Source organism: Theropithecus gelada, chromosome 7a (assembly GCF_003255815.1).
Source record: "Theropithecus gelada isolate Dixy chromosome 7a, Tgel_1.0, whole genome shotgun sequence".
NCBI classification, from domain to species: domain Eukaryota; kingdom Metazoa; phylum Chordata; class Mammalia; order Primates; family Cercopithecidae; genus Theropithecus; species Theropithecus gelada.
Window position 1 is genome coordinate 27,877,148 of NC_037674.1, and position 27,946 is coordinate 27,905,093.

Genomic DNA, 27,946 nt, shown 5'->3' on the forward strand with positions numbered 1-27,946 from the left:
CTCTATTAAAAATACAAAAATTAGCTGGGCGTGGTGGCAGTGCCCAGCTACTCAGGAGGTGGAGGCAGAAGAATCAACTGAACCTGCGAGGTGGAGGTTGTAGTGAGCCAAGATCATGCCACTGCACTCCAGCCTGGGTGACAGAGCGTGACTCCATCTCAAAAACCAAAACCAAAACAAAACAATACAGTGAACAATAGGGTAAAAGGGGATCTGGAAGAGACCTGAAAAACTGAGTCTTTACCTCATGCCTCCTGACAGTATATTACGTTGAATAGCCTCTGAGTTGCATTAGGATATTCATTCCCAAAGTTGTAGGTTTTAAAAAAATTGGACACTTGAGGTAGGCATTTCCTTACTATACCTCACTTACCACGTGGAAAGTTATTATCTTTACTTCCAAGACTATTGATGGAAAGTATATTTCTGGTGGAAAAATACAATGGAAATGAGGAAAAAAGGCAAAATATCAGTGTAGTAGCGTGAAAAAGACACTCTTTAACTCAGATTTGAATTCTGGTTCTTCTACTTATTGCCAGTATGACCTTGGGCAAGCTTCAAACCCCCTTTTAACTGGAGAATAACTGTAGAATTTTCACTCTTTTTCTGAAGCATGGTTTTTAAGGACTCAGTGACATATAAACTGCCTGTACAATGCCTAGCACATTGCAAGCATTCATATGTTCTCTTCCTTCTCCCCATGTCCACATTTTTGCCGTATCTCCCACAGATAGCCTATGATGGAGTAGAATGGGCTGATTCCAGTGCTATATAGGGATAGTCTAGGGATTTAGAGTTAATGCTCACCAATATGAAAAGCCTACTTCCATTTAGATTGATCCTGTTTTCCTAGGTCTAGTAAACCATATGGTGTATCACATACCAAATTTTCAGCAGTCACCAGCCCTGTTAAAGCAGTAGCTGCAAAGATCAACTTGAGGGAGGGGACTTTTTCATTTACTTTATATACTTATATGGTGTGAACATTTTTTATAATAGACATGTATTTTATAAATTAAGTCAGAAAAGAATCACCACTTTATTCACAAAGTTAATTAGGAAAGAGTGAGGATTTCAAAGATGAAGCCTTTGAAGGAGAAATTTTCCCCTTCGTTAGCCCTCAGGGAATGACAGATCTGGTGAGGGAAAATGGCAAGAGGGGAGAACCTTCTATTGGGTATTTTCCAGCTAGACCTCATTTCATCACTTCGATTTTTTTAATTCTCATGACAGATTTTAGCATTGTAATCGAAGAAAATCTCCACAGGTTATTTGTGATCCATGGTTCCTTTTTTTTTTTTTTGAGACGAAGTCCCGCTCTGTCTCCCAGACTGGAGTTCAGTGGGGCGATCTCGGCTCACTGCAAGCTCCGCCTCCCAGGTTCACGCCATTCTCCTGCCTCAGCCTCCAGAGTAACTGGGACTACAGGCATGCGTCACCACGCCTGGCTAATTTTTTGTGTTTTTTTTTTTTTTAGTAGAGATGGGGTTTCACCATGTTGGCCAGGATGGTCTCGATCTCCTGACATCATGATCCGCCCTCCTCGGCCTCCCAACCGTAGTTCCTTTTTAAAGGGAGTTAGTTATCAGTTATGACTCATTTTATTGATCTGCAACACTGCCAACTGGGCCTGCAGTAAGATCTCTAGTATCTATCATAGGTAACAATGTTGGTTGTCTGCTGGTGTCTTTCTGTGCATGCCAACACTCAACTGTTATATAATCTAGTGATATAATTGAATACAGATAATAGAGATGTGGTAATGCCTTGGCCTACCAAGGGTAGAAAAAGAACCAGTGTGATAGAGATAATGCCAGGGCAAGTGAGAACAGACGCTGGGTAGTTTTACCTCACAGAGGAAAAACATAAGTGAAAAAGGCCCTAAGAAGTAGAGGAGCAAAAGGTCAGCACGTGCTTGCTCTGCACAAACTTACCAGGAAGAAAGCACAGGATGTACCCAGGTGTTCCATTCAACTTCAAAGTTTCTAAAAACTGCTCAGAAAGGTTGGAAGACCATGTACTAGAAAGAATTCCGGAAAGACTGCAGTGTGGTATCCATGCAAAAAGACACCTGCACACAAGTATGTGACTATTTTTTGGGTAAACTTTACTGGAGAGGTCAAAAAAGAAATTTAAAAATGTTTTTGATGTTTTCCAAGTTTTATATAAAATTATCAATATTGACTTTTACCACATGCATATCTAGATTTATATATTGAAATACTTATTTCAAGAATTAGATAACAGAATTTAAGAAGAGAAGGCACATTAATCATACTCTCGCCACATTTTCTCAATCACACAGACCTGGAAACATTAGGGGATTCCTGGAGTCAGTTCCATTAGATACCATTAGAGCTGGGACTACAATCCAAACCTTTGGGTCCTTGTCCCATCTGTTTTCCACACAGTCTAAAGATTGAAAACAATCTTCATAAATTTGCACCACTGAAATATTTTTTTTTAGTTTTATGGAATATAAATAGCCTTTTTAAACTGATATTTTAAAAGAAATATATTAAGAGGTATCTGCTTGCCATTCCACAGTCTGCTGGCCTGCAGCCACATACTCATCACCTGGACAGATAGATTCTCTTAAGCAGTCTGTCTAATGCCTGGGTCCGAAAGTAGACTTTCCCCTTTCCCAATTCCAGACTGCTTACCAGGTTCTAGATTCCCAGGTCTCCTGGGTCTGGCCTACTTGAGTGGTATGTTTTTTTAACTTGCAGTCATAGATTTCTACCAGCATTCCTAGTATTTTTGCCTTGTTATTTAATCTGCTGTTGCCCACTGTCTGAGCACGAACATCTAAAAACCACCCTGTTTTTTCCAAGGGTGTTGGAAGACAGACTTCTGATGTGCTTAGTGATAAACTGGGAACAAGACTCAAGACATCTTCCCCCTTCCTCTTTGCAGCTGTAGAGCTAGAATGAAAATGCCTAATGGCTAATTCACTCAATCACATAAATGTCTCATCTACAAATAAAAGCCAAGTACACGTGTCTTAGTTTTTTTTGCATATATTTACAATATAAATACTAATTTGTTTCCAAAGTACATATTCTTTTAACAGTTTGAGAAAATTATCTAGCATAGGACAGTAATTTAATGTAAAGACTCTATAGTAGTGATTAAGGAAAAATAGAACTGTTTGGGGGATAAGGAATCCCGGCTATGAATGGGCATGATGATCTGAACTTGCAAAGGGAATGTGAAGCAGCTTAGTCCACATTGCACTGCTAATACAATACGTTAAAGGGCTACTGTGTGAGATATGGTGTTATAAAAACTAAACATGAGAGATATAAGAAGTACACATGCTTGCATAGTGTGTTAATTTTAAAGAAGCTCAACATTTTATTCTCATTTTCAATAACTTAAATGAACAGCACTTAACACATCACACAAAATTAAAGACTTGTGCATATATTTCAGATTTCAACATTAATGTCAAAAATACATAGTATGATTTTACATAGGATTTGTGCTACATTAGAACACTAGAGACAAACATCACTTGAGTATTAAGGAAAACATTAAATATTAAATAACTGAGAAATAAAATGTGTAAACACTAATCTAACTGGGGGTTTTGCTATTGCAACACGTCCAATGAAGTGGTTTCAACAGTACAAAAAGTATTAGGACATGAGTTTTTCCAGTCTACATGGAATATATGGATTTCATTTCAGGAATCCTTTCATAAAAACTGGTCCAGGATAACGGGAGAGGATCCACTCTCCTGATTGTTAATTTGGTACACTCCATTCTATGCTAATTTTTACTTGCAAACTTGGGTACTGAGTAAATACTTTAAATCATCACTCCTTATCAACATCTTGGTGAAAACTGAGGGTTTGTTGGCGATTCAGTGTAAGATTTGAGTTCATATGCAGCACCGCTATCAACCTCCATTGACTTTCTAGAGAACAGGAGCCGTACATCTCTATGGAGGTAGATCTTTCCAGATTTAGAACTCTGGAACCTAAACAAATAAACAAAATATAAAACATTTCAGAGAATGAGTCTTTAAAATAAACTAGAATAATTAAAATTTGAAAGCAGGAAGAACTAATCTTGCTACAATATTAGGTCAACACTAACTCTTTAACATGATATTTAAGGTCTTTTCTAAAGACCAAAGCATATGCTTTTATTTAAACGTGCTCTCTTACCATTCCTTAAATACCTCATACTCCTTTTCCTTCCCTCAATGCCTGAGATGCTTCTTCCTGTAAATCTTGAGTGTCAAATAGAAACTTACTTTTCCTCCCTGACTCCACAGTACACGCACCTTTCCTCATCTGCAGGTTCACATGGCAGTTCACTCACATTACTCAATAACATTACATTTGGACTCTGTAGCCCTGGCATCTTCTAGCTCCATAGACCCATTTCACACAACTTAGCCTCCCATAATTTGGGGCAGATGATAAAAAACTGTAATCAACAGTGGCTAGGCTAAGTAAAACCCAGCCACCATCAAAAGTCAAGAGAAAAGTTAGCAGTAAAATGAAAATGGCTATCAAAACCGTATATGAAACTGTTCTATCCACTGCCAATATCTGTAATACAGTGCAGGGATTTGGAATCTTCACTCACATTAACTTACCTACCAAACAGACAAACATACCCTGTAGTGTTAACTTCTCTTTGTTTTTCCCTTGGCATAGCATAAATACTCTCTGGGTTTGTGGATTTTACTCCTGAACTAGCTGAAAGATGTAGTGGTTACAGCTCTGTATGTTAAAGCAGACTGGCTCTGACTGGGCTTACTCTTCCCTCCTCTCTGAAGTTTTTCACCTTCCCAAACTGAAGGAGAACATTCTTTGGGAAGTATACCGTTTTCCCTAAAAAGGTTTCTTTAAAATGTCCTGTCATTATGTGGAGATTATAAAAGCTAAGGTGGCTGATTTTTACTCTGGCCAGTATTGGTTACAATTAGCTATGGTTGTTAAACTTCAAGAGGAATGGTGTCAAATGCAAGTTTAACCAGAGAGGGTTGAATCTTTTTCTAGGTTGGGAGGTATTCTCATAGTCTGCAATTTCATACCATGTCATTCATTTATTCACTCATTCATTTATGAGACAGAGTCTTGCTCCTTTGCTCAGGCTGGAGTGCAGTGGCGCGATCTCAGCTCACTACAACTTCTGCCTCCCAGGTTCAAGTAATTCTCCTGCCTCAGCTTCCTGAGGAGCTAGGATTACAGGCGTCCACCACCACACCTGACTAATTTTTTTCTTTTTTTTCTTTTTTTTTTTTTTTGAGGCGGAGTCTCGCTCTGTCGCCCAGGCTGGAGTGCAGTGGCGCGATCTCGGCTCACTGCAAGCTCCGCCTCCCGGGTTCCGGCCATTCTCCTGCCTCAGCCTCCCGAGTAGCTGGGACTACAGGCGCCGCCACCACGCCCGGCTAATTTTTTGTATTTTTAGTAGAGACGGAGTTTCACTGTGTTAGCCAGGATGGTCTCGATCTCCTGACCTCGTGATCCGCCCATCTCAGCCTCCCAAAGTGCTGGGATTACAGGCTTGAGCCACCGCGCCCGGCCACCTGACTAATTTTTGTATTTTTAGTAGAGATGGGGTTTCACCATGTTGGCCAGGTTGGTCTTAAGCTCCTGACCTCAGGTGATCGCCTGCCTCGGCCTCCCAGAGTGCTGGGATTATAGGTGTGAGCCATTGCACCTGGCCATACCATGTCTTTTAAAAAAAGTTTTCCAAGTCTGTTTTTCATAGATTTTTCATTCCCACAATCTGTGTAACATTTCTCATGTGGCTTACATCAGGTAGTATCAGGTTTGGTTTAAATATGCTGGCTGAACATGTCTTTTGCATACAGAACAACAGGCAGAAGACTGAGATGAAAGAACTAATTAAATAGTGCTTTGGGAAGAATAATTAACAGACTTTCATGTATGGGACTTGAGCGTACAGCTCGCTGCTTTTTCACTCTAGATCACCACTGCAAGGCATATATAAAGAAAGATAGGGCCGGGCGCAGTGGCTCAAGCCTGTAATCCTAGCACTTTGGGAGGCCGAGACGGGCGGATCACAAGGTCAGGAGATCGAGACCATCCTGGCTAACATGGTGAAACCCCGTCTCTACTAAAAAGTACAAAAAACTAGCCGGGCGAGGTGGTGGGCACCTGTAGTCCCAGCTACTCGGGAGGCTGAGGCAGGAGAATGGCATAAACCCGGGAGGCGGAGCTTGCAGTGAGCTGAGATCCGGCCGCTGCACTCCAGCCTGGGTGACAGAGCGAGACTCCGTCTCAAAAAAAAAAAAAAAAAGAAAGAAAGATAGCAGGTGGTCACCATCAGCAATAACAGATTGAAGAAGTCTTCTGCCTGGACCTGAGATGAAAGTTGACTCCTCCTGATGAGTAACGCACCTTACTGTAAGGAGTTAGTCTAAGATAAACATCACTGATGTGACTGAGGACTTTCTATGGAAGGGATCAGACAATTATTAGAAACAGAGTTACAGGCAAAAGTCTACTGAGCCCTCTTTTAACCAATCAATTCGCTCATTGATCCTGAGAGCTAAACTAGGATTTCAGGGCTGAAAACCTTACCCTGGTATACTGACAACTTTGACCTCAAGAGCAAACAAGTGGCTTCTCACAACCTTGAACCATGAGTTGGGTAGTAAAAGTTAGAGGGAAAGATATTTATAATGGAAGGACTAGAGTATAAGCTCTACGAGAGCAGATTTTTGTCACTGCTGTTTTGCTAGTGTCTAGAAGCACACCTGGCCCATAAACATCAGTTGAAGAAATGAATGAAGTTTAAGAACTTCTCTTTCCAATACAGTAGCCATTAGCCATATGTGGTTATTGAGCATTTGAAATGTAGCTAGCTCAAATTTAAGTGTAAAATACATACTTGATTTCAAGGAGTTAGTGATATTAAATATCTCATTGATAATTTTTATATCAGTTATATATTCAAATGGTAAAATTTGGATAGGTTGAGCTAAATTTGGATAGGTTGAGCTAAATAAAACATATTAATTTACCTGTTTATTACTTTTTAAACATGGCTATTGAAAAATATAGAATGATTTGGCTGGGCGTGGTGACTCACACCTGTAATCCCAGCACTTTGGGAGGCGGAGGCGGGTGGATCATGATGTCAAGAGATTGAGACCATCCTGGCCAACATAGTGAAACCGCATGTCTACTAAAAATACAAAAATTTAGCTGAGTGTGGTGGTGGGCACCTGTAGTCCCAGCTACTCGGGAGACTAAGGCAGGAGAATCACTTGAACCCAGGAGGCGGAGGTTGCAGTGAGCCAAGATTGCGTCACTGTACTCCAGCCTGGCAATGGAGTAAGACTCCGTCTTGGGGAAAAAAAAAAAAAAAGAAAGAAAAAGAAAAATATAGAATGATTTATACGGCTCACATTACTTTTTTTTTTTTTTTGAGACGGAGTCTCACTCTTGTCACCCAGGCTGGAGTCCAGTGGTGTGATCTTAGCTCACTGCAACCTCCACCTCCCGGGTTCAAGCGATTCTCTTGCCTCAGCCTCCTGAGTAGCTGGGATTACAGGAGCCCACCCCCACGCCCAGGTAATTTCTGTATTTTTAGTACAGACAGGGTTTCACTATGTTGGCCAGGCTGGTCTCAAACTCCTGAAGATGATCCGCCCACCTCGGCCTCCCAAAGTGCTGGAATTACAGGTGTGAGCCACTGCACCCGGCCCTCGTATTATATTTTAAAATAGTATTCGTTTAGAAAATGTGTTTCATTGCCCCAGATGCATTTGTTTTGGCATAAAATATTTTATATTAAACAGCTATAAATGAAAACTTCCTTAATTCAACAAGTAATAACAACCACAGGAAGGTATGTCATGTACTTTCGGCATCTTGGCACATCATCAAGAGTCCCCAAGCTAAGCAAAGTCCCAAGGGACACTGGTCTAGTTAGAGTCACAGTTTAAAAAAAAAAAACTAAAAATTTCAGAGTTGTTCTAAAGTAACATTTTCATATTAATTTGAAGCATTACCTCAGATGTATGAGGTAGCGTAATAACCGTTCTTCTGTGTGTCGGATGTTCTCTTTATTAACACTTCTCTTCACTTCTTGTTTAACAGGTACAGAAAAAGTTCTTTGTCGTAGGAATGTCTGATGATTGGCTGGCATATCTCGTAAATCATATATCACAACAAACATCTTCACCACAGTCTTATTAGGATTAAATAAGGTCTGAAGAAACAATATAGAAATTATTCCTTAAAAATAGTGATTTGTTGTGACTCAGAATGATTGTGCCAATAATCAAACAAGATTTTAAACAACAAGGTAATACTACTGAATATAATTCAGTTTCAGGGACTAAAATTAACATAATTTCAAAAGTTTATGAAATAATATTCAGTATTTTTTAAAAGGTTCAATTTTTTGTTTTACAATAATATAAGGTCCAGTAAAAATCAAAATCTTTAGTCACAAATTTCATATGTATAAATTTTACTCCTTGTTCAGAGGAGTAACTTTAAGGAATAGTTCTACTAGCTTAAGCAAAATACATCCTTATTGGGTTAAAATATTCCAGTTCAATTATTTCAAACATAATAGCTTTGCTAAAGAGTATTAACTTCAAACTTCTCAAAATTGAGTTTTAATTTTTCTCACATTTTAATACCAAATAGAATATTTCAAATAAAAATACAAGCTCAGTAAAATTAGCATGTTTGATGTCTTAAGGACATATGATTATTATAAAATTTAAAATAGGTGCTCAAAGAAGAGACTTTTTCCTATCTGAACATTTCCCCAAGTTTAGAAAACAAAGCTCACTAGATCTATTAATATTAGATCTAAAGTAGGCTTAATACTTCATTTACTCATACATGGAATCATTTCAAAATCTGTAGCAAAACTAAGCTTTAAAAAAAATCCTCAATATCATTATAGACCAAAATATGTATCCATGGTGACGACTGAATTAAATTCAATTGTTGCTTGGTTATGAATAATTGAAGGAATATTATTTTTAAAGTACTCATTTTTAAACAAAACCCCAAGCTGCTGATCTGACTTTAACCAAATTACCAACACATCAATAGGTAACTTGGTACCCATGCTTTCAGAAGCTCATCCGTGGCACTGGACATCACTCACTGAATCAAAATGAGAAATATATCAATATCATAATCCAATTTTTGAAATCTAGTGAGTCTTAAGATTAAGGCTAATACATTCAACAACCACACCTCATAAGCCAGGAGTTCAAATCATGTTTATACACAGTTAAACTGTACACAGGATAGAAGACATACCCACATTTCATACTTATAATTAACCACTAAAGTTGGCAGTGTCCAAACAAGAGGTGAATGTGTTACCTCCGAGTTTATGCTTCGCTATGATCACAACTGACAGCTAGCTTTCTGCTGACCCACACTTTCTCATGAGCTACATAGCCAAAGGCAAGAGAACACTGTCACTCCTTTACTTCAAGAAATTGGTTTACTTGTGGTATTCTTGTGGTAATTCCTCCTCAGCAAAACTTATATAAATATGTATTACTATATATGTGTATATATATATACACACGTACACATATTACATAGTTCTGTTTCATTCCTGTGTGATAGGAAACAAATGTACAGATTCCTTGCAGTATTGGAACAATGATGATGAGTAAAAGTGATCTGACAAAGTACTGAACACACTGAGGTCAAAGGTCATAAAAAGGCTTGCTGGATTAGATCAAATCCTGGGAATGAGGAGCAAGCCTTAGCTAGACTCTCTTTCAGTCTGCAAACTCTGTAATAGATTTGAGGGCTTGCAGGATTATGCTGGGTCAGATCTAGAGTGAACTCAATTTCAAGCTGGCCTTAATATCAGATTATTCTTCTCAGAACCCTAGACCAGGGATGATGAAAGACTGTTCTGAGATAGGAGGACTCTCCTGAGCCAAAACGAGATCAATGCCTACACCAAAAGGAATGATGCCTTCTCTGCCCTGACATCTGTCAGACTATATTTCTGCTTTGTGTGGTCATCTCATTAAATCAATTTTAGAAATTATTAGAAATAATTTTGTTTCCCAAGTTTTCCTGCCAAAGCAATTCTAATATTTGGGGTCTCCTTTTAAATAGGTTCATTTCAATCTGATTTATTAAAAAGAAGGCACCAGTAATATTAGGTTCTAAATATATTGAAAAGAGCCCTATTGAAGTTATGCAAACTGTCATATGCTATTTTTCTTAAGTATTCACCTTGATTAGCTTATTAATGCTTTCCTTTTATGGAGGTCCCCAAATGGTCATTCCTGGGGCAGAGCAGGGAAACTCCAAACAAAGCTGCAGCCCCACTGTTACTTACCAAAGTTGTTGCAGCAGCAGTAGCAGGAGAAAGGGCTAAGTTCTATATGTATGTGAGAGAATGATTATTGCAATTGTAGGCTATAAAACACATACCACTTGTATTGTTCCTGAAGGAGGTACTCGATAACCCCTTTTACCAAGGGACTCTAAAGTAATCACACCCTTTAAATAAAAGAAGACAAATTGAGTACAAACTGATGCATATGTACATAAAAGACTAAAATAACTCATGTAATTTATTAAAATTTCAGAATTCTATTTCTATGGAAAAACATTCATATTGAATTAATAGAGATACATTCTATGTTTCTACCCCTAAGGAAACACTTTACTGTTCTTCCTGGTGATGTCACTATAAAGAATATATAGCATCAATGGCCACAGCACTCAAAATTACTATTAAGATATAGGAATAAAAGTAAGGAGTTCCTAACTAAAAAGGAAATGAAGGAAGGTAACAGGACCCTTTCCATGTATCTTGAGGGAGAGGGGAAATGAAGAAGCAAGTAATTTATTGGTCTTTGGGCATGTAAAAAGTCACAAGTGTAGGAAAGTAAGTGTTGGCCCAAAATAAAGTCAATTCTTCCGTCTGGGAGTTAAGTTACATATCTGGATTTCCGAATAAAGACAGAAAAAAAATAAAGGAATTTGGAAGTCTGTAGTTCCTGCCTGGTACTACTTTATGGGATAAGAGAAGTTTAAGACAAAATGTGGAAAATGAAAGTTAAATCAATAACTTTCAGGCTGTGGAATGTTCTATAGTAAAGCTATAAAATCTCACTTTCCTAAAATTAAATATTTCTTCAGAAACAACCTTATATCATGCTGTGTTTTAATCTGGATATTATTAAGGTATTTTGCTTTTGTTTGGTCATTTACTTGTTAAGGAATCTAAGAATCCAAATTGATTCTAAATCAGAACACAATGGATTGAGAGCTGATTTGAGTCAAGGTTAAAGCTAAATGAGGGTCATTTCATTAGAGAAGTCTAAAAGAGGACATTAGGAGTCCTCCAGTTGTTCTGGTACTCAAAGAACAATCCTCAGATGAGCATCATCAGCATCACCTGTGAACTCATTAGGACTGTGAAATGTCTGGCCTCTTCCCAGACCTTATGAAGTCAAATATACATTTTAACAAGATTCTCCAGATGATATCAATTTACATTAAGGTTTGGGAGCCCTGCTCCAGTAGATGAAGTAGTTTTTCTCAGGATGTTCTCATTACTGCAAAATCCAATCAATGGGGTAAAAGCGTATTTGTTAAAACAAGGTAAGTTCAAACGGAATGTGTAAAAGTTTCTCAATAACCAGGATGATCAATAACTAGGATAACCAAATGACTATTGGTGGTAATTGCGATACTTTTTTTTTTTTTGAGACGCTGTCTCACTCTGTCACCGAGGCTGGAGTGCAGTGGTGTGATCTCGGCTCACTGCAACCCTTGCCTCCCAGGTTCAAGCGATTCTTCTGTCTCAGCCGCCCAAGTAGCTGGGACTACAGGCGCTCACCATCACACCCAGCTAATTTTTGTATTTTTAGTAGAGATGGCAGCTGGGGGGGGGGGGGGTTCCACAATGTTGTCCAGGCTGGTCTTGAACTCCTGACCTCAGGTGATCCACCCGCCTCTGCCACCCAAAGTGCTAGGATTACAGGCGTGACCCACCGTGCCCAGCCTGTGATACTTAAGAGCTTTAAAAAATGAATGCTGATGCATTTATGTTAACTGGGATAATACTTTTCTTTCAAGCAGTTAAGGTAGTTAAGGAGAACTGTATGTTCTACATTTCATGATTCATTATACATTGTACATGCCAAACTTATGTAAAAGCAAATATAAAACAGGACTGTCCTATTAGGTGACATCTCTCTGTTGGGTTCCAGGGTTAGGAAGTAAAAAGGAGTGGATAAAGGTAAAAGGGAAAGCCACATTCTGACATATGGATTCCTCAACGTCAAGTGAACAACACTTGACATCAGATTATTAAATTAACACATTAAGGTTAACACATACGTGGTTCTTGACAAATCAGATTTGTCAAGTGGTTATTTAAAGCATGAAAAAAGCACATCAACAAACTGCAACCCTAACCAAAACAGCAATGAAACTTAAACAATTTATCTCTTACTAAATCTGCCCTACATGCCTAATGAGGTACTCTGTATACCACATTTTTTTTAATGAGCACAGTGTGGCTATTTACTCTACATGAAAAAGGTATGGAATATTATACGCGTCTTCTTCCTAGTTTCAGAAAGAAAAAGTAAAATATACCTAAATAATAGCTATCTTTAAAATCACATAACTACATGTAATATACTACCGTTCTTCCTTGACAGCCATCGGCCTCCCCACCAAATACATACAGTAAAAGTGGTAAGGCAACTACTACCAAGTTTATGCTTGTTTCCTTTAATACATTCAATTCCAATAGTTTTTAGAACACAGTAACAGTAACTAAATCAATTTATTTAAAAAAATAGCTTTTTGAAAAAAAACCATAAAGTTTAAGGCAACAATTTAAAACAATTTGTAAGCAATGTTAAGACTAGTAGCATTGGCAAGTTAGGAATTTTAGAAAGGGACTGGGAAATTATTTGGAATTTTATTATTATTCATCATTATTGTAATAATTTCATCATTTTAACTGATCAGCATATTAATACCTACGAAAAGTTACCATATTTAACACAAAAGAGAAAAACACATTTTCTTCTGGCATTTTTGTTTTTCTTTTTTTTGAGATGGAGCCTCATTCGGTCATAAAGACTGGAGTGCAGTGGCACAATCTTGGCTTAGTGCAACCTCTGCCTCCTGGGTTCAAGCGATTCTTGTGCCTCAGCCTCCCGAGTAGCTGGTATTGCAGGCACCCACCACCACACCCAGCTAATTTTTGTGCTTTTAGTAGAGATGGGGTTTTACCATGTTGGCCAGGCTGGTCTTGAACTCCTGACCTCAAGGCATCCGCCTGCCCCAGCCTCCCAAAGTGCTGGGATTACAGGTGTGAGCCACCATGCCTGGCCTTTCTTCTGGGATTTTAAAATGGAATAGTAGGGTTAAAATAAATATGGTCAAAATCTTATACAAAAATTCCTCAAATTATTATGGAATAGTAAATATGCACAAATAAGTGGAAAACTGAAAGAAATGTATCTTGATCTGGTTAATTACAAATGAAAGGAAATCATACGTGGCCCTGATAATATTATAATGAAAGTCATATTATAAATTTGCCACTGGCACACCTGCCTTAGATATTTCTGCCTGGTTTCACAATACAACAGTTTCTAGACAGCTAAGTGTTGTCATATAACACTTGGAGAACATTTTTACCACTAACTCCCAACCGGAGAATAATATTATATGGCTTTGAGTTAATCTTTAAGGAATCATTTAATGAGAAATCCTATACCACCTCTATACCACAAAGATAGGATTTTCTGTGCTAAAATTTTACCCGTGTGAGTCATTTCTATAATCTGTGATAAGAGGTCCCAAAATTATTATCAGAGTAACAAGGTTATTATAAGAGTAACAAATAGGAGTTTTATGTCTTCGCCCTGCTGGTCTGTGATATGCATAGTCTTACCAAAACATAATTAGTTCTTTGAAAACAGACTCAACTACAAAAGTATAGAGAATATTCCCTGAGGAACAAAATTAATCCATAGCAGGAAACACTGGGACTGGGTCATTTGCAAAAAGAATGCATTCCTAATAAGTAAACTTTTAATAGAAAAATACAGACTATTTTTTGAAAATATTCTAATTTTTTCATAGGAAAAATATAAACGGGATAGTTGATTGAAGAATGTTGTCAGAGAAAAGAAAATCAGAGATTCTCAAAAGGATAGATTAAATTCAGTAACCTGATTCATACCCTTGCCAATATCTATTCAACGATCTGCAATCATCTGTGTGTACATCTCTAGTACTTTCTGGAGTGATAAAATCTTTTATCTCTCAATCCTTCATTTTTTAGACATCAACTAAGGTGAAAGATTAATGCGTTTTGCTTTTTAAAAGCATAGTTCAAATTACCTTTTGCTCATTAATTTCCATCAAAGATATTTATTTGAGCTGATTTTCAGCCAGTTTACCCTTTTATCTTGTTTCCAAGCCATCCTAATGGCCAACAGGGACTCTGTTCACTAATGACAGATCACAGTATTTTATTTTATTTATTTTGAGACAGAGTTTTGCTCTTGTAGCCCAGGCTGGAGTGCAATGATGCGATCTCGGCTCACTGCAACCTCTGCCTCCTGGATTCAAGCTATTCTCCTGCCTTAGCCTCCCAAGTAGCTGGGATTATAGGCGTGTGCCACCATGCCCAGCTAATTTTTTGTATTGTTAGTAGAGACAGGGTTTCACCATGTTGACCAGGCTGGTCTTGAACTCTTGGCCTTAGGTGATCTGCCAGCCTCAGGTGATCTGCCCGCCTCAGCCTCCCAAAATGCTGGGATTCAGGCATGAGCCACTGCACACGGCCAGATCACAGTATTTTAGACCTTATCTTTCCATCCTCTATTACTACATGCCAATAAAAGGTGTGAAACTGATGAGATTCTTGATGTCCTGGTAAGGCAAACAGGCTGTAGATATACTCTCATATTGTAAGTATTTGAGTATGATATGCATTTATTCTGGTATTAAACTTATCTCAGTGGTACTTTCCATTTCATTAATTGTCCAAAATTATTTTTTCCAAAATAATTCTGGGAAAGTGGGTACATCTTTCTATGGTAAATGAACAGGTAGCATATGTAATAACTGGGCAGGTTTGTGAAGGGGGGCCTCTTCATTCGATAATAACCTATGCTGGGCATCTTCACGCTTATGACCCACAGATGTGAATGTTGTTGGGAAAAGAAAATTTTGAATAAACAAGCAGACACCACTATGCTTTTTCTATCAAAGTGTGAAACACTAATCAAGCTCTTGACTAAAATCTTCACCCTTAGAATGGAGTAAGCTTTCCTTGAGGAAACTGGGCCAATAATGAGTAGGTCACATATAGGTTCCTAAGAGTATAGGAACCTTTCCTGTCTGTTGTTTCTCAATTATATAGATGTCCCTTTTTACAGCTTTTATTTAATAACAAAAGTCATTGTTACTAATGTCCTTGAAAACCTAGAAGGTTGGAGACAGGCATGTTAGGAGAGGAAGCAGTTGGGCCAGGTAGTAAGTTAGGAAATTCAAGCAGCAAGACTAGGCTATAATGTTCAATGCCTACAGTAATCTGCATTTCTCAAAAGTAACACCTAACATGAAAACCCAGATTTGACTCCATATTTGATACCATCACTGTCAACTTTTTACAGACCTGCATAGCTAGCTACTTACCTCTCTTTGTCTTTTGGAAGAGGGCTGATACTAATCATATACTAGTACTCAGTATCGTTTTTGCAAATGAATGCTTATATTATCCACAAGCCATTGGAATAAAAAAAAATCAGAAAGGTGAAATCATAAATTGATCTTAAGGCTCAACACTATAACTCAGAGGTGTCCTATCTTTGGCTTCCCTGGGCCACATTGGCAGAAGAATAATTGTCTTGGGTCACACATAAAATATACTAACACTAACAATAGCTGATGAGCTAAAAAAAGAAAAAAATCACACAAAAAATATCATAATGTTTTAAGAATGTTTACAAATTTGTGTTGGGTTACATTCAAAGCCTTCCTGGGTTGCATGTGGGCTGTAGGCCGGACAAGCTTGCTCTAACTCCTCTTAGTTATTTCACTCTCCATTAAGACATTAGCATGAGTCTGAAGTAGCTAGTATCCTAAAGAACTCTAGGATTAGGCCAGTTGTGGTGGCTCATGCCTGTAATTCCAACACTTGGAAGGCCAAAGTGGGAGGTCTGCTTGAGGCCAGGAGTTCAAGACCAGCCTGGGCAACATAGGGAGGCCCTGCCTCTACAAAACATAAAAATGAGCTAGGCATGGTGGCGCATATCTGCAGACCCAGCTACTTAGGAGCTCCAAGGCAGGAGGATGGTTTGAGGCCAGAAGTTTGAGGCTGCAGTGGGCTATGACTGTACCACTGCACTCCAGCCTAGGCAACAGAGTGAGAGCTTATCCAAAAAAAAAAGAACCCTAGGATTAGAAAAGAATAGGCCCAAAGACAAACCAAACCAAACAGGAGAAAAAGGAGTAAAAGGGCCCTACAGAAGCCTTATGTCACCAAAGCCTTGTAGGACTAGAGGGCCGAGTGCACAGTAAGCATTTGAGAATGTGTGTGAACTCAGCACGATGGAATTACAGTGTCACTAATCAATTTTTACCATTTTTTCAAGACAAAGAGAAACAAGTACGTTTTTAGTACCAACCTTAAATGTAAAAGAGGTTATCTGTTGTTTGAACTAGCTTAGAAAGAAGTCGTGAGGTAATATTTTGGCATGTTAGTTTGTATTCAGCTCTTAGGAAGTGATTTATACTTTCAAGTATTATACCAAAGCACTTAAAGAAATTTGTTATTAAGTCGGTTGATTTGGCAGGAAAACACACAATATAAAAAATACTTGCCATATAAGGAGAGGGAGCATTGTCATCTGAAACACTGTAGAATGACACTTCAACTGGAAGAGTCAAATGTGTGGGGCAGAAAGCACCACTTGCCCCTACCTCGGCAGTAAAACCATCAACAATGCCGAGAGGATCTAAACGATAGTTCAAGACAGATTCCTGGAAGACAAAATAATTTTTATAACTCAATTTAAAAAGCTAACACATTCATTTTTTTTCTATTTAAAGAAATATACACTTAGCCTAAAGGCAGAGAAGTGATAACAAGAAATATATTACTATGCTTTCTAGCACTAGAACAGTGGTTGTTACCATTGCCATGTCCTTATTTCTGCTTTTCATCTGACTTGAAGTCAACTCCATCTCCCATCAGTCTTCTACCATCCTACAACAGTTTGGTCTTCTCTCACTATTCCAACTCACACTGAATTCTCCTGCAACTTCAGCATTAGTTAGGCCTAACTATTTACTACGTTGTTTTTATATCTGTAAATTTAAAAATATGCTCTATCAGAGCAGGTATTTATCCCTCGCAGTGCCTATTCATCGTGCTAGGCACAGAGAAACACTTGAAAACCTAACAGGTTATATATGGAAGTTCCATTAAAAGATGAAGTCAAGCACTTATAATTCTAACCAAGAAATAATTGCTTCTCTTATAAATACTGTAGTATGTGACAAGTTTTATTTCGTTTAATTTAAAACATAAAAACATGCATTTATAAAAAGTTAAAAGTACAGAAATAGTACAGAAGCCCTTATCCCTCACCCGAGGTCACTTAGTGAGATAACTACTTTTAACAATTTAGTGGTTATCTTTCCAGTTATGAGAAACATATAAAACTTTTCACAAGCTTTATTTTATATACATATATCAACACATATATGCATACATCATGAAACGTGAGTAGCATTCCTTCAATTCTTTGAAAAGAAAGGTTACAAAGCCTCATGATTCTAAAAGTTTGTGTAGTCTAAATGCGAAACAGTGACATATCAGCAATTCTAATCTCCTGATCAAAAAGATAAAGCCAAATGACCTGGGTCACAATCAACCTTCTATATCTCCTTTTTGCCCTCTAATCAATCCAATCCATATCCTGTTGATTTTACCTCTCAGTCTCATGGCCTCATCTCCATCCCCACCACCACCACTATCCTAGTGACCTAGGTGATCCTCATAACCTCTCCTCTAAATTAACGCTACATCTTCTAATTAGTCTTTCTATCTGTAGTGTATCCTCTATAGTACTGCCAGAGTTCTTTTTTTTTTTTTTAAAGGCTTATAGTATCATCTACCACTTAAAAACTTTGTTTCCTGCTGTCTATAGAATGAGGTCAACATTCATAGCACAGCACTTAAGCTCCACCATGCCTCTTGTTTCATCTCTCCCAACATGTACAGAGTCCCATGCTCCAGCTCCAGTTGATCCTTTCCAACATCGCCATGCTCTTTTACATTTGCACATATGCCTTTGCACATGCAGTTCCCTTTGTCTAGAATCTCTGATTCCTGCACAAATTTACTCGGCAAATTCCTTCTCATCTTTTGTGACCAAGCTCAAATGACAGTTCCTCAGTAAAGCTTTCCTCAATCCCTTTTTAGCAGAGACAGTAGATATACAAGTACTAGGAAACTTCTATTACAATGCTAATTACTTGAGTTTATAAATTATTTACCCATCTGGGTAAATTATATGCCCACCTTCTCCAGTAGACAATAAACGTCTCTAAGGCAGGAACTTTATCATTTAAACTTTGTATTCCTAGCATATAGTAAGTACTCAACTAATGTGTCCTAAATAAGAAGTCCATTCTGAAGATGCAAAAAATTTTCATAGGAGAGGCACATACAAAAATGTTTATGGATTAAGGCAAATGACCAATATTGGTTGCTGACTCTATCTGAGATAATTTAGATTTTTGTAAATTTAATATACAGGCATATATGCTAGGCCCCACTCAGTGCAGTATGACAAGAAAAAAAAAAAAGGCATGAAAATAAAAAGCCAAAACTATCCCTATTTATAGAGGACAAGACTGTCTGTGTAGAAAAATCCCAAGGATTATTTTTAAAAATCTACTGAAATTAATGAGTTGAACAAGATCACTGATTTTTTATAGATAACACACACACATACATTCATTTAAAAATACTAGCAATGAACAATTGACAATTTTTAAGTTACAATATCCCAGAAAACATGAAATACTTAGGTATACATCTACAAAAATATATCAAAAATCTGGGCTAGGCGTGGTGGCTCACACTTGTAATCCCAGCAGCTGGGGAGACTGAGGTGAGCAGACTGCTTGAGGCCAGGAGTTTATGAAAAGCCTGTGCAAACACAGCAAGGTCCTATTTCTACAAAAATTTTTAAAAAAATTAGCTGGGTGTGTTGGTGCAAGTGTGGAGTCCTAGCTATTCGGGAGGCTGATGTGGGATGAATGCTTCAACCCAGGAGATCGAGGTTGCAATGAGGTATGATCACGCAGCTACACTCCAGCCTGGGTAACAGAGAAAAGTCCCTACCCCTATTTTTAAAAAAAAAGATGTCTGAGATATGCATGCTAAAATCTATAAAACACTGATGAAAGAAATAAAAGAATATCTAAATAAATAGATTTCATGGACTGAAAGACTTTATATTTTTAAGATGTCAATTTTCCTCCAATTGATCTATATTAAAGTAAGCCAAACAAAATCTCAGCAGGCTATTTTGTGGAAATAGACAAGCTGATTCTAAAATTTATATGAAAAAACAAAGGAGCTAAAATGGTTTAAGCAATTCTGAGAAAAAACAATAAAGTTAGGACTCACATTACCTGATTTCAAGACTAGAAAATTGAACATCCATATGCATAAAAAAGGGAACCTTGACTGCACACCTCCTATCATGTAAAAATCAACTCAAAATAGATGACAGATCTAAACATATGAGCTAACACAAACTTTCAGAAGAAAACAGAAAAAAAGCTTTGTGACCTTGGGTTGAGCCAGTGGTTCTCACCCAGGGGATATATGGTAATATATGAAGACATTTTTGGTTACTAGAACTGGAAACGGGGGTACTATTGGAATCAAGTGGGTAGAGGCCAGAGATTCTGCTAAACACCCCACAAAGCACAAACAGCCCTTCAGAAGAATTATCTAACTCAAATGTCAACAGTACTAGTGTAAAGAAGCCTTGGGCTAGGCAATGTTTTTTTAGATTCAACATCACAAAGTAAGATTCATTAAAGAAAATGTTACTAAATTAGACATCAAAAAACTTAAAATCTTTTACTCTTGTAAAGACACTGTCACAAAAATGTACAGCCAAACTTCAGACTTGGAAAACATATATGCTTATTTGGCAAATAAGTGCAGGAAAAGAGGCTCAACATCAATAGTCATCAGGGAAATACAAATTAAAACCACAATAATTAAGGTGAAAACGACTGATCATTGCAAACATTGGCAAGGATGTGGAAGAACTAGAACTCTCATACAATGCTGATGCAAATTAAAATGGTATAATCACTTTTGAAAATAGCTTGGCAGTTTCTTAAGAGTTAAACATACATCTATCCTATTACCTATTCTACTCTACTCTACTCTACTCTACTCTACTCTACTCTACTCTATCCTATTCTATCCTATTCTATCCTATTCTATTCTATTCTATTCTATTCTATTCTATTCTATTCTATTCTATCCTCTCCTCTCCTCTCCTCTCCTCTCCTCTCCTCTCCTCTCCTCTCCTCTCCTCTCCTATTCTGGGTAATTACCTAAGTGAAATGAAAATTTATGTCCACATAAAAATTCATACACAAATGTTTATAGCAGCTTTATTTTTAATGACCCCAAACTGGTGACAACCCAAATGTCTAAAATCAGGTGAATGAATAAACAAACTGTGGTCTATCCATACAACAGCATTAAAAATGAATGAACTCTTGATACACAGGACAACACGGATTATCTTAAAAAAATGACACTGAGTTAAATAAATCCACAAGCCACCCCCCTAAGAGTACATACTGTGTGACTGTATTTATATAAAATTCTAGAATATACAAGCTATTTTATACTGACACAAAGCACTAAGATTCCCTCATATAGGAAAAATAACTCATTTCCAATGGTTGTATTATGCTTGACTGAACTGACTGAAGAAAATCACAGGACAGATGAATTGAATGGATGATGACAAGGTTTTGCAGTAGAAAACTCTAAATCAGGGGTGTCCAATCTTTTGGCTTCCCTGGGCCACACTGGAAGAATAATTGACTTGGGGCATATGTAAAATATGAATTGTCTTGGGCCACATGTAAAATATACTAACACTGGTTGGGCATGGTGGCTTATGCCTGTAATCCCAGCACTTTGGGAGGCTGAGGCAGGTGGATCACCTGAGGTCAAGAGTTCGAGACCAGCCTGACCAGCATGGTGAAACTCGTCTCTACTGAAAATACAAAAATTAGCTGGGCATGGTGGTGTGTTCCTGTAATCCCAGTTACTTGGGAGGCTGAGGCAGGAGAACTGCTTGAACCTGGGAGGCAGAGGTTGCAGTGAGCCAAGGTTGCGCCATTGCACCCAGACCTGGGGAACAGAGTGAGACTGCCTCAAAAAGAAAAAAAAAAAAATCTCTCTCTTTCTCTCTCTATATATAGATAGGTAGATACATATACCCACACATTAACATAGCTGATAAGCCTAATAAAAATCACAAAAAAAATCTAACAACATTTTAAGAAAGTTTATGAATTTGTGTCGGGCTGCATTCAAAGCTGTCCTAGGCCCCAAGCTGGACAAGCTTGCTCTAAATGGTGGCAAGAAAAGGTGACTATTAGCTAGTAGACTATTTGGGTGTTATTCTGTGTCCATGTATTTCCAGACTCCACCTAATGCCCCACAAATAATGTCTAAGGATGATGATTTCCCCCAACAACATTACAGGGATAAGACTTTCCCTGTTTTCACTAAACAAGTCTAATGTGTCATTTTAGTGACTCAAGTCTAACCCCATCTTTTATTGCACAGAATGTCAAATTCACTAAGCTGAGGAAATATCTTCTGTAATTTACTTAAGAAAACATCAAATTCATCATAAATAAGACCTATGGGTTGGACAGTCTCAGAGCATCCCTATTTCTTCCTTAAGTCACTTGAAAAATGTATGTATATCTGCACAAATAGAATCCTCTGAAAAAAACTGTGTACTGATTTTTAACTATCTTCCCTGATATGGTTTACATATTGTCTCCTTCAAATCTCATGTTGAAATGTAATCCCCAATGTTGAAGGTGGAGGCCTGGTAGGAGCTATTTCGGTCATGGAGGTGGATCCTTCACGAACGGCTTGGTTCCGTCCTTGCAATAGTAGGTTCTTACAAGATCTGGTTGTTTAAAAGCATATGGCACCTCCCCCCTCGCTCTCTTGCTCCTGCTCTCACCATATGATTTGCCTGCTCCCGCTGTGCCTACTACCATAAGTAAAAGCTCCCCGAGGCCTCATCAGAAGCAGATGCCAGCACCATGCTTCATGTAAAGCCTGCAGAACTGTGAGCCAATAAACCTCTTAAAAATTATCCAGCCTCTGGCATTTCTTTATAGCAATGCAAAAACAGCCTAATACACTCCCTTTTCTAAACTTTTCACATATCAGACTGCTTTCTTTTTCCCTTATACATTTTTTGTAGTACATGCATGCCTCAAAAGGAGCAATAAAAAAAATTTCTTGTAGTACAAAGGCTGCAGAGCCACCCGACCCTCACAATGGCCTACGCACTTTTAATTTGATGACAAAGAGGAATAGAAAGCTTGACATCTTTGAACTGATACCTTGGAAGTGACATGGAAAAGACTTACTTACCATGAAATATCTTTTCATTCCCACTAAAACTTTGAAAGATAGCTTCACTAGTAAAATAGTTATAAAGCAAATGGTTAATATATCAAAACACAACTCCTGTAAAACTATCTTAAAAACACAAAATTTTAATTATTTTCCCCTAAAAAAACTCACCAGTTAAAATCACTTCAAAAATGTCATTTACACGTTCATGTTTAAGGTTAAGCTGATTTCTAATTACAGACAATTGAAACCCATGATTTCTACTTGACCCCAAGTAAAATATTGGGAGTAAACACATCAGAAATCTTTATTTGAATTTTTAAAAAATAACCTTGTTACTTTAGAATAGCTGTAGATTTACAAAGAAGTTGCAAATAAAGTACAGAGAACTGTTTGGTTTTGTAAATCAACTTTCCTGATTATGAAGAGGCTGCTAATAGTCCCCCATTATTTTCTCTGGGTCCTAGACCCAATTTTACCAAGTAAGAAGATGTAGCCAAATCTATCCTCCTGGCTTAAGTACGAGATTCCTCAATCCAACCTAATTTCACCAGGTCTTCTCTTCTCCACTACCAGCTACCCAAATCTAAGATGTCAGTGCCAACAATTCTGACTTCCCTTCTTGTGAAAATAAAGTAAAAAGATTTCAAGGCTTGAAAAAAGACAATTATTTCTTTCTTTTTCACAACCAAAGTTAAAGACATAAAATGACATCCTGGAACCTAGGGTATAAAATTTTCATTTAAAAAACAGTTTCAAAGCACATTACCTCAAAATTTCCTAGGAGACTAAGACTTGTTATAGGTGGAGCACTAGAACTCAAAAATGGTTTTTCATGAATATCTGGATCATCTTCAATGTTTAAACATGGTCGAGGACTATTAGAAAAACAAATCAGCAAAAGAACACATTAGCCACAATACTTTATTTTTTTAATCTTGACACAGGGTCTCACTCGGTTACCCAGGCTGGAGTACAGTGGCACCATCATAGCTCATTACAGCCTCAAACTCCTGGCTTCAGGCAATGTTCCTGCCTCAGCCTCCCAAAGTGCTGGGGATTACAGGTGTGAGCCACCAAGCCAAGGCACAATATTATTACTTTGTACATAATACTATGTACAAAATTAGGAAAATCTGAACAATCCTACTCAAACTACCATATTAATGTTACCAAATTTTACAATATAAAATTTCAAGTTTAAAATTCCCAATCAGATTTTATCTTTGTTACAATATTTTATAAACACACATAGACATATCCTAAAAGATTTCGAGGTGGAATTTAGAACATATCACATAGTGGCATCTACTGGAAATAAATAATTCAGACTTCTATATCAATCTTATTTTAAGTATGAGAATACAAGGGCAAAATTTTGTCACTAAAGAATATAATCAGAGTATTATTTGCCAACAGGGAAAAAAATGGCCAGGGTTGTTTTTTTTTCCCCCCTGAAAGAGTGAAAGGTAGTAGAGGTTAGTAACTAGAAATATATAAAACCATTTAAATGTTAAAACCAATGTAAGAGTTCATTATGATGACCACTATATAGTTGCTAATCACTGCCTTAATTTCTTCCACACTCATCCTTAATAACTGTGTGTGTACATGGTATCATGCTGTAAATAAGATTCCTGTTACAATCTGATTTTTAGAATCAACATTATTTATTGTTAAAGACCAGAATTTTGTGAAATTCTGTTTGAAACACACAAATGAATTTTGAGATAAATACCTTTTAGATGAGAAGCTTTTCAGATGCAGTAATGAAGAATCCAGATCAAAGCAACCTGATTGTGTTTTTCTCTGAGGAACCTAAAGTCAAAATGATCATTTGTGATATTAAAAAAAAAACCGTAATTTCTTTCTCGAATTGATAAGAGTTTTTAAATGAAATTTAAGCATATCTTTGAAATACTACAACTTCTCCTATAATTGCTTATTTAAAATCATGCTGTTCATTACATATTGTTCTTATTTTTACTTTATTAACTAGTGTTGAAAAAACAGATGATTAATAAAAGCACTTTTACTATGTTTTGATTTTTTTTTTTTTTACTTTTTGTGAGACGGAGTCTTGCTCTGTCACCCAGGCTGGAGTGCTGTGGCCGGGTCTCAGCTCACTGCAAGCTCTGCCTCCCGGGTTCCCGCCATTCTCCTGCCTCAGCCTCCCGAGTAGCTGGGACTACAGGCGCCCGCCACCTCGCCCAGCTAGTTTTTTGTATGTGTTTAGTAGAGACAGGGTTTCACCGTGTTAGCCAGGATGGTCTCGATCTCCTGACCTCGTGATCCGCCCGTCTCGGCCTCCCAAAGTGCTGGGATTACAGGCTTGAGCCACCGCGCCCGGCCTATGTTTTGATTTTTTAAGAAGCAGAAACAGTTTTTTCCAAAACCTGTTTGGAAAAACATGGAAAAAATTGCATGGAATTCCAATATATAGTATAAATAATATTTTGCTTTTTTATATACTTCTCTATTTTTTGGGGAGGTGGAAAACACTTCCAACTTTAAAATAAAAAGGAAAAAAAACAAAAAAACAAAAATACAGATAGGAGCCTGAGGTCCCGCCAGCACTGCCCACTCTTTGCCCATTCCACCTACTGCAACATTTCCAAGAATCCTATGTTTTACAGAGAATAGATTTGAAAAGTACTACACTCCTAGGTTTTCAACCATCATTGTATACCAGATTACATTTAAAGCAAAACACCACCTAGCTCAAAATATCCTAAAATAAAATACCTAAATGTTAATTAAAGGTAAAATCATATACAACATACAAGTTAGACAGTTTTGTTTCTAGAATATTAAATATGTGTACCTGACTCTCTGGTCTAATTGGTGACTGAAGAGACAGATGACACTGAAAATTTAAACCACCTCAACATTTTGGAGAGCTGTACAAGTGCACCATGTTATTTACTGTAGTCAGAACTTAATTGTGAAATTTTCAATCTAAATCCTCATGTCTTCAATTCTGCAAAGTTCTCTACCTTCATTTCTAATATTGCATTTTCTTATTCTATTTAGTCTTTCCTTTTAAACTTCTACCAGACTTACATTGAACATCTCATTCTCTTTTCTTTATGGCTTTTTCGTGTTTTACTATTTCTCTTCCTTTTTGTGCTTCATTCTAGGTGCTTCCTAAATATTTGTCCGTCCACTCACAAAATCTCTATTGAGTTGATCCTAGTCTGCTGTTTAATTCATCTGTATGCGCATGCAAGTGTGTGTATACACTTAATGTATTTTTCATATCTAGAATTTCTATTTAGTTCAAATCCATGTTCTTTCATCTAAATTCCCTATCTTTGCCTTCATTTCTCTCCCAGAACACTTAAAAGTTTTTAACTCTCAAGTTGCTCTGATAACAGAGTTCCTATATGTGCATCCTTCCATTTCTTGCTCCTGCTGATTCTTTTAAGGTGCTCTGTAATTTTTTTTTCCTCTAAGATCATCTTCAGTAAGAGGTATCTTCCATAAAAATAAATCTTTGCTGCCCTGGGTTATAGATGTGGGATAGTTTCATGTTTCCCCTACTAATACTAAATGGATTTCATGGGTTCTTTAGTTTTTATGGCTATTTCTTAGCTGGACATCTCTGAATCTCACAGGTAGCATAAATTCAGAACCCCTACTATGTGTGGCTTAGATTTAGGTACAATTTCTTTCGGGTGCTTCCTTTCCTCCCATGTACTCCACCCCTGAGTAAATAGATGGATATTTTTCCCCCTCTCTCATTTAGAGAAGGCCAGTCTTCCCTGTGCCTGGCTTTATGAAGAATCTGGTCTCACCTAACATTGTTACAGACTTGCAGCCTTGACTCCTGTCTCAGCAGGGGCATTGAACCCTAGTGCTATTTTAGGTTCAAATATCCTAGCGGGGCAAAATTTGACCCAGGTTACTCCTTGGGAATTTTTCTTTCTTGCTCTTACACAACGTTATGCATTTGGAAGTTATTATACCTCTTCTAGAACCTCTGTGGGGGGAAGGGGCAAGTGTCTTCCTATATTGACTCAGTCCACCATATTGACCAGAAGTCTGTGGTGCTTTTTACACTAGCAAGACGCTGAAAATTTTTTCCCTGATCTCTTGGGCATTTTAAATCACCGCACAGGTAGGTCAAACATTTGGAGTTTTTATTTTAAAATGGACAAAAAAAATCTTAACAGACGTTTCTCAAAAGACAACATGGAAATGGCCAACAGGTATATAAAAAAATGCTCAATGCCACTAACCAGAGAAATGCATATTAAAACCATAACGAGATGTTGTCTCACTCCAGTTACGATGACTCTTATCCAAAAGACAGACAATAATGGATGCTGGCAAGAATGGAACAAAAGGGAAACCCTCATACACTATTAGTGGGAATGTAAATTAGTATAGCCGCTGTGGAGAAGACTATGGAAGTTCCTCAAAAAACGAAAAATAGAACTACCATATGACCCAGCAATCCCACTGCTGGGCATATATCTTAAGGGAAATTAGTATATTAAAGAGAGAGCTGCACTCCAATGTTTACTGCAGCACCATTTGCAACAGCCAAGATATGGAAGCAACCTAAGTGTCCATCAATAGATGAATGAATAAAGAAAATGTAGTATATACACAATGGAATATTATTCAGCCACACAAGGAATGAAATCCTGTCATTTGCAACAATATGAACGAAGCTGAAGGACATTATGCTAAGTGAAATAGGCCAGGCAAGAAAGACAGATATTCCATGTTCTCACTCATATGGGGGAGCTTAACAAAAACAATTGAACTAATGAAGATAAAGGGTATAAGGATGGTTGCCAGAGGCTTGGAAGAGTTGTGAGGAAGCAGGGATACAGTGGGAATGGTTAATAGGTTCAAAAACACTGTTGGATACAATGAATAAGATCTAGTATTTGGTAGCATAACAGGGTGACTATAGTTAACAATAATTTATTGTATATTTAAAAATAAGAGTGAGGCCGGGCGCGGTGGCTCAAGCTTGTAATCCCAGCACTTTGGGAGGCCGAGACGGGCGGATCACGAGGTCGGGAGATCGAGACCATCCTGGCTAACACGGTGAAACCCCGTCTCTACTAAAAAATACAAAAAACTAGCTGGGCGAGGTGGCGGGCTCCTGTAGTCCCAGCTACTCCGGAGGCTGAGGCAGGAGAATGGCGTAAACCCGGGAGGCGGAGCTTGCAGTGAGCTGAGATCCGGCCACAGCACTCCAGCCTGGGCGACAGAGCCAGACTCC

General features: G+C 37.7%; 1 protein-coding gene across 4 annotated transcripts in view; it reads right to left on the minus strand.

Moving 5' to 3' along the window:
• Nucleotides 1–3,004: 3,004 nt before the first annotated feature.
• FAM214A (family with sequence similarity 214 member A) overlaps nt 3,005–27,946 on the minus strand; it is a 100,079-nt gene continuing 75,137 nt past the window's right edge. For 2 of the 4 annotated variants that reach the window (XM_025390555.1, XM_025390553.1), the window contains exons 8-13: nt 24,443–24,522; nt 23,474–23,582; nt 16,866–17,024; nt 10,428–10,496; nt 8,006–8,205; nt 3,019–3,985 (exon numbers count right to left, since the gene is read on the minus strand). In XM_025390555.1, the coding sequence (XP_025246340.1) occupies nt 3,832–3,985; nt 8,006–8,205; nt 10,428–10,496; nt 16,866–17,024; nt 23,474–23,582; nt 24,443–24,522 (771 nt within the window). In that variant the 3' untranslated portion in view covers nt 3,019–3,831. Of the gene's footprint in view, nt 3,986–8,005; nt 8,206–10,332; nt 10,497–16,865; nt 17,025–23,473; nt 23,583–24,442; nt 24,523–27,946 lie in introns of all 4 variants that reach the window. The other 2 variants (XM_025390552.1, XR_003120235.1) reach the window with 2 other exon arrangements.